At 41.0% G+C, this 6,341-nt stretch overlaps 1 protein-coding gene across 1 annotated transcript in view; it reads right to left on the bottom strand.

Annotated features, from left to right (window-relative positions):
* Positions 1-3,998: 3,998 nt before the first annotated feature.
* Positions 3,999-6,341, bottom strand: part of abi3a (ABI family, member 3a) — a 16,447-nt gene continuing 14,104 nt past the window's right edge. The window contains exons 9-11 of the mRNA XM_020621677.1: positions 6,273-6,335; positions 5,642-5,770; positions 3,999-5,536 (exon numbers count right to left, since the gene is read on the bottom strand). Coding sequence (XP_020477333.1) covers positions 5,373-5,536; positions 5,642-5,770; positions 6,273-6,335 — 356 coding nt within the window. The 3' untranslated portion in view covers positions 3,999-5,372. The remainder of the gene's footprint in view (positions 5,537-5,641; positions 5,771-6,272; positions 6,336-6,341) is intronic.

Genomic DNA, 6,341 nt, shown 5'->3' with positions numbered 1-6,341 from the left:
TTTTTTTTTTTTAAAAAAAAAAAAAAAAAAAAAAAAAAAAGGCCATGTGGTGTGATGCACCATTTCCTCTAAAACATAATAGATTCATACCTTTGCTTAGGGCACACTACAGAGTGGTCTTTAAATATTAATCTACTAAAACCACCTTGGTTTGTTTTCAGGAGGGTTGGTATTTTGACCGCTTTAAAAGCATTGCCATCACAGACTCCATTAGACATACTATCTTAGGTTAACTCTTTAATTCCAAAGCACAGAAGGCTGAAAATTGTGGTGATTATTTGCTGTACCCTTCTCAATACCTGGTCAGTATAATATTTGAAATATTCAGACTGCAAAACTATTTACTCTTAATTAGAGCTGATTGATTAATCATTTTGAAATTAAAATTGCAATTTAACTGAATGTGACTTTCACTACATTTCAAGTAATCGACAACCAAGAGACAACGCTAATATTGGTGTCAAAGCAAAACAGGCTGCGTCGGTCCTCTGGACCTAGTTTGTTTGTAGACCTGAGGTTGCACTGCAGGAACATGCCTGGCAGCAACAGTGCAAGGCAGCACCACAAATTCCTTCCAGCATTAAATTAACACAACATAGTGGCCCCCTGTCCCTTATAATAACATGGAATCGTCCGCTTTGCTAGATAAAACACTCCTCACTCTATTGGATCAATATGACATACACACTCTGCCCATACTGGATCAATACAGGACTCAATTTGTCATTTTAATGCTTAAATTTATTGTCCCCAGTGGTGAAAATATCGTCATCCTCAGTAAAACTAAGCCAGTTTAGAGAAGCTGTGAGATCAGAGGGATCAAGACTTCGTTATGCATGGGTTAGGGCTAACTAACTAACTAACTAACTAACCCTTTACAGCAGCCCGCTGCCTGTTCCCCTCTGTCTCCCTCCACTAACTGTCGGTTCAGTCCCTCGGCTCCGCCACCCGGTTTCCATTCATACCATTATCGTCGTTAAATACCGAGGCAGCAGCAGTGACTGTTGTTGATGCACAACACGGTTTAAAAAAACATAAAGGCGTGGCAGAGAAAATAAGTTAAAAATAGTTCAGTCCATCAGGCAGCAGTAAGTGTATGGACATCATAGGATTCAGGACCAGTGAGTCCAGTAGAAACACCAGTCAAGTATCCTGAAACCTCTAAGAGGACACCTGGATTTTCCTCCAGGGCCCCTGGAAGCTCCCCCAGGACCTTGAGTCAGTGCTGTACTCACCATGTTGTGAATGAGCATCAGAGAGATGTTGCTGTAGTGACCATAGTGACTGAGACAATCACAGCAGAGAGCAGGAGTCAGGACGGTGCAGAGGATGAAGAGTAGGCCAGTGCAGATGACCATGGTGAAGATGGTGGTGGTGATGATGGTGTGAGCTGTGCTCTGTGTCTCCAGACTTTTATTCCAGACAGGAGAGAAAACGGCAGTGAAATGCAGAGTGAAATGCAGAGCAAAAAGTCCCATAGTGTTTCCACTCTCAAGCTCCCAGGGTTAACTCAGGCTGCTAAACTGAGGGGACCTGAAAGCAGACAGGCAGGCGACGTTGAACAGCCTCCTGCAGGAAAAACTGCACGCTGATAAAATTCTCAGAGGCACCAAAGGTGAATGAAATCCAGACACGAGACGTGAGCTTCACACCGTTCACACGCTTCACTGCGTTGGACGGTTACTCTGAAAGGTGGAGATTTCTATTGTCACACAGACGTCCACAAGCTGATTGTCCCGCTCTCTGGTGCTGAGCTGGAGACCCTGTGGCAGCTTGTGGCGTGCGGCCAGTGGCGTGCAGCCTGCCGCATGCTATTTAATGGGACTTTCAGAAGCTCACGTTAATCTGACTTGTTGAGTTTTTCCTCTACATCAGTAATAACAGTAAGGTCTAGACTGTGTGAAGTGTCCTGAGACGTCTTTTGTTGTGACCTGACACTACATAATTGAATTGAACATCCAAAACACTCAGTAAGAAACAACAAGATGTAAACACTCACACAACACACAGATATTAATTCAAAGATTCATGAATTTATTGATCATCTGAAGATGTTAATAATTCTCCGGTTTACTGATCATTTCACTCCCTCACTAACAACAGTTTTATAGGAACACAACTAAACTGTTTTGTATCATTTTCACATCTGTTTTAACAAAGTAATTGATCATAAATAATTACTGACCATAGTGATCATTAGTTTGAAGTCTAGAGTTTGTGTCTGACCTGCAGGGTTCAGGCACCGCTGCCCTCAGTTCAGTCTGACAGGCACACAGCTCCACACCACACTGAAAAATATTTCATTACAAGTACTGCGTTCGGGATCATATTTGAGTACAGAGGTACTAACAGTAGAACCTACTGATGTTCAGGTCTGTGCGCCTGAGTTTTATCTGCTAATCAAAGGACATTATTTGAACTGCACTTCTGGTTAGATGCTAAACTGTATTTCATTGCCTTGAACTTGTCCATGGGTAATGACAGTAAAGTTGAATCTAATCTAATCATAACTGAAGATGAAAATTATTTAAAATAAAAATTAAACCATATTATTTAGACCAATAAATTCTACTTGTAAAAGAAAGAATACAACACAAAACTCAGTTATATTTGAGAAGTAACTGGCTAATAAATGTATTTCTTAAAATCAGATTTATACTCTGAAGTATAATGTTTACAACTCACAAACAGAAGATTAACAGATGTATCTGAACCTTATGTCTTTGTTCATGTGTGATGTTGGAAACAATTTCATTAAAAAAACCTATCTTAACACCTTTTTCTTCACTTTTCATTAAATAATTAAGTGCCTGCAGTCCACATGTCGAAGTGTTCTTGGGCAAGACACTGATCCCCCAAGTTGCCCCCGATGGTTGGAGCCATCAGTTGAGTTGGCGCCACAGATGGCTGCCTTGGTTCTGTACTGAAAACAAATTTCTTGTGTGTAACATACTTGGCCAAGATGTCTGTCACAGCCCAGCCGTGAGGCTGCAGACAACAGGGTGGGACAGCTGCATGTATGGGGGGAATCTCTGGACAGAGCAGGAACCAGTACTCTGATCACGAAATACAGCAGTACCACAGAGGGGGAATACTGTTACAAGTCCTGTATTTTAAACCTAAGTACAGAAGAATAATTAGCATAACAAAAGTAACAGTATGTTGAATGGACCCTACTACATAAAGTGCTGGGCTGTTCATTCCACGTAAATTTAATGCATCGAGAATTGTAAGACAATAATACAATAGACAGTATTCTGACAATGTGCCTTCAGCATAATGAGCACTTCTGCTTTTGATACTTCAAAGTACGGCTGTGCACATCCATCATGCTTCCTATCAGACCTCACAAAGACTCAGTGCCAGCATTTTGTCTGTTTACCAGCTGGTAAAGACATCCAAACAGGGAGGGAAGGTGGGAGGGAGAGGCATGGGGGAGGACGCTGAGCTCCCAGGGTTAACTCAGGCTGCTAAACTGAGGGGACCTGAAAGCAGACAGGCAGGCGACGTTGAACAGCCTCCTGCAGGAAAAACTGCACGCTGATAAAATTCTCAGAGGCACCAAAGGTGAATGAAATCCAGACACGAGACGTGAGCTTCACACCGTTCACACGCTTCACTGCGTTGGACGGTTACTCTGAAAGGTGGAGATTTCTATTGTCACACAGACGTCCACAAGCTGATTGTCCCGCTCTCTGGTGCTGAGCTGGAGACCCTGTGGCAGCTTGTGGCGTGCGGCCAGTGGCGTGCAGCCTGCCGCATGCTATTTAATGGGACTTTCAGAAGCTCACGTTAATCTGACTTGTTGAGTTTTTCCTCTACATCAGTAATAACAGTAAGGTCTAGACTGTGTGAAGTGTCCTGAGACGTCTTTTGTTGTGACCTGACACTACATAATTGAATTGAACATCCAAAACACTCAGTAAGAAACAACAAGATGTAAACACTCACACAACACACAGATATTAATTCAAAGATTCATGAATTTATTGATCATCTGAAGATGTTAATAATTCTCCGGTTTACTGATCATTTCACTCCCTCACTAACAACAGTTTTATAGGAACACAACTAAACTGTTTTGTATCATTTTCACATCTGTTTTAACAAAGTAATTGATCATAAATAATTACTGACCATAGTGATCATTAGTTTGAAGTCTAGAGTTTGTGTCTGACCTGCAGGGTTCAGGCACCGCTGCCCTCAGTTCAGTCTGACAGGCACACAGCTCCACACCACACTGAAAAATATTTCATTACAAGTACTGCGTTCGGGATCATATTTGAGTACAGAGGTACTAACAGTAGAACCTACTGATGTTCAGGTCTGTGCGCCTGAGTTTTATCTGCTAATCAAAGGACATTATTTGAACTGCACTTCTGGTTAGATGCTAAACTGTATTTCATTGCCTTGAACTTGTCCATGGGTAATGACAGTAAAGTTGAATCTAATCTAATCATAACTGAAGATGAAAATTATTTAAAATAAAAATTAAACCATATTATTTAGACCAATAAATTCTACTTGTAAAAGAAAGAATACAACACAAAACTCAGTTATATTTGAGAAGTAACTGGCTAATAAATGTATTTCTTAAAATCAGATTTATACTCTGAAGTATAATGTTTACAACTCACAAACAGAAGATTAACAGATGTATCTGAACCTTATGTCTTTGTTCATGTGTGATGTTGGAAACAATTTCATTAAAAAAACCCATCTTAACACCTTTTTCTTCACTTTTCATTAAATAATTAACATTTCTGTTTTTTCATTTTCTGTTTCACCTTTTTCTGTTTTACTTTCAATCATCAATAGTATTTTCTGGTATTGTTCCCACTTCTTTGTGCAACAGATTGAAGTAGTGATTCCTGATGTCTGGCTGTAGAACTGACACTGATGTGATTTAATATGTTTGATGTGAGAGAAATGAGAGATTTTAACCTCTCCACACATATTTTTTGGCCAATGCACACACTCTGTGCATGTACTGTATATACTGTGTTCATCTTTTCAGTCAGAGAGAAGGAATTCAGTCCGCCTTTTGTTTTTATTAATTCCCTTATAACATAAGTACTGCATTCATCAGTGTTATGGATGTGTTTATTAATTTAATTCTTTGATTAGTTTTATTGAATTTCTTTTAATTAATTTATTTTTATTTAATGGTATCACCGACTTCATTGGGGGTGTTAATGCTAAACCTACTAATTAATGTGCTGAGTTTGCTTGAAGTAATAAATACTGCTTTGATGGACATGACACATTGTTAAACTGCTTGCTCTTGTACTTCCTGTGTTTCACCTCTGGGGACAGTAGAGGATAACACAGATGGCAACGTCTCCATGGCAACAGATAGATGGGGCTTGATTCTAGTCACACGACTGGACATAGTTTTCTGGGAAGAAGCCTTGGTTACCATTGAGGACACCCTCACACCAGCCGCCGCCATGGCGATGGATCAAGTAGATGACATCACCCTCTGCAAGGGGCAGGTCATCAGGTTTTGTGGCCTCGTAGGGGTACAGCGCCACCACTGGACACATAGGAGAACTGTAGTTAGAGTACACACAGCATTGCAGTACTGACACCAGGGGAAGCTCTGCACCACTAATAGTAGCAGTAATGGCAGTAGTAGTACCTTTCTCCAGGTAGTGTGGGGGGGGACTGGTGTCATAGTCCACTGGTGGAGGGAGGGGCGGCATGATGTCAACAAAACCAAGTTCATTGTCCAATAAGACAGGAGGGGGTGGAGCTGGGATCTCCAGATCTAAGAGAAGAGTGCACAGGTCCTGTGAGTGACAACTGTGATCGGCCAATCAGGTCTTTGGAGACGGAGCTTTGTCAGAAAGGAGCACAGCAAACATTTTACATACTCAGCTATTGCATAGTACTACTACCTTAGTACTGTACTAGTAAGAGATGGTTATGTAGAACTCCAAGTACAACTCCTAAAAAAGATTTTCTAGTACAGTTAATAATACTACATCTACTACTGCTACTGGTGAACTGAAAAAAAAAATCTACTGGACTAGGTTTTTAGGTCGAAGACGTTTCATCTCTCATCCAAGAGGCTTTATCAGTTCTGCTCGACTGGTGTCGAGTCGGAGATATTTATCCCCATCGGTGGTGTTTCGTCTTCAACCTAAAAACCTAGTGCAGTTGAAGTTTTTTCAGCTTACTATGACCCAGATGACTGAGAATCTACACAGACATACTGCTACTGGTAATAAAATACTAACTACGAACTTACTACAGTATCTGTTTCTTACCCAGGTGTTCAAGGCGAGCAGGTAAGCAGAATCGAGGTGAGGAGGAGGAGCGGGGGTGTAAAGTGAAGG

Source organism: Monopterus albus, unplaced genomic scaffold (genome assembly GCF_001952655.1).
Source record: "Monopterus albus unplaced genomic scaffold, M_albus_1.0 scaffold265.1, whole genome shotgun sequence".
Taxonomy (NCBI): domain Eukaryota; kingdom Metazoa; phylum Chordata; class Actinopteri; order Synbranchiformes; family Synbranchidae; genus Monopterus; species Monopterus albus.
Note: the sequence above shows the minus strand (reverse complement) of the source record. Positions and strands in the feature narration are given on the sequence as shown.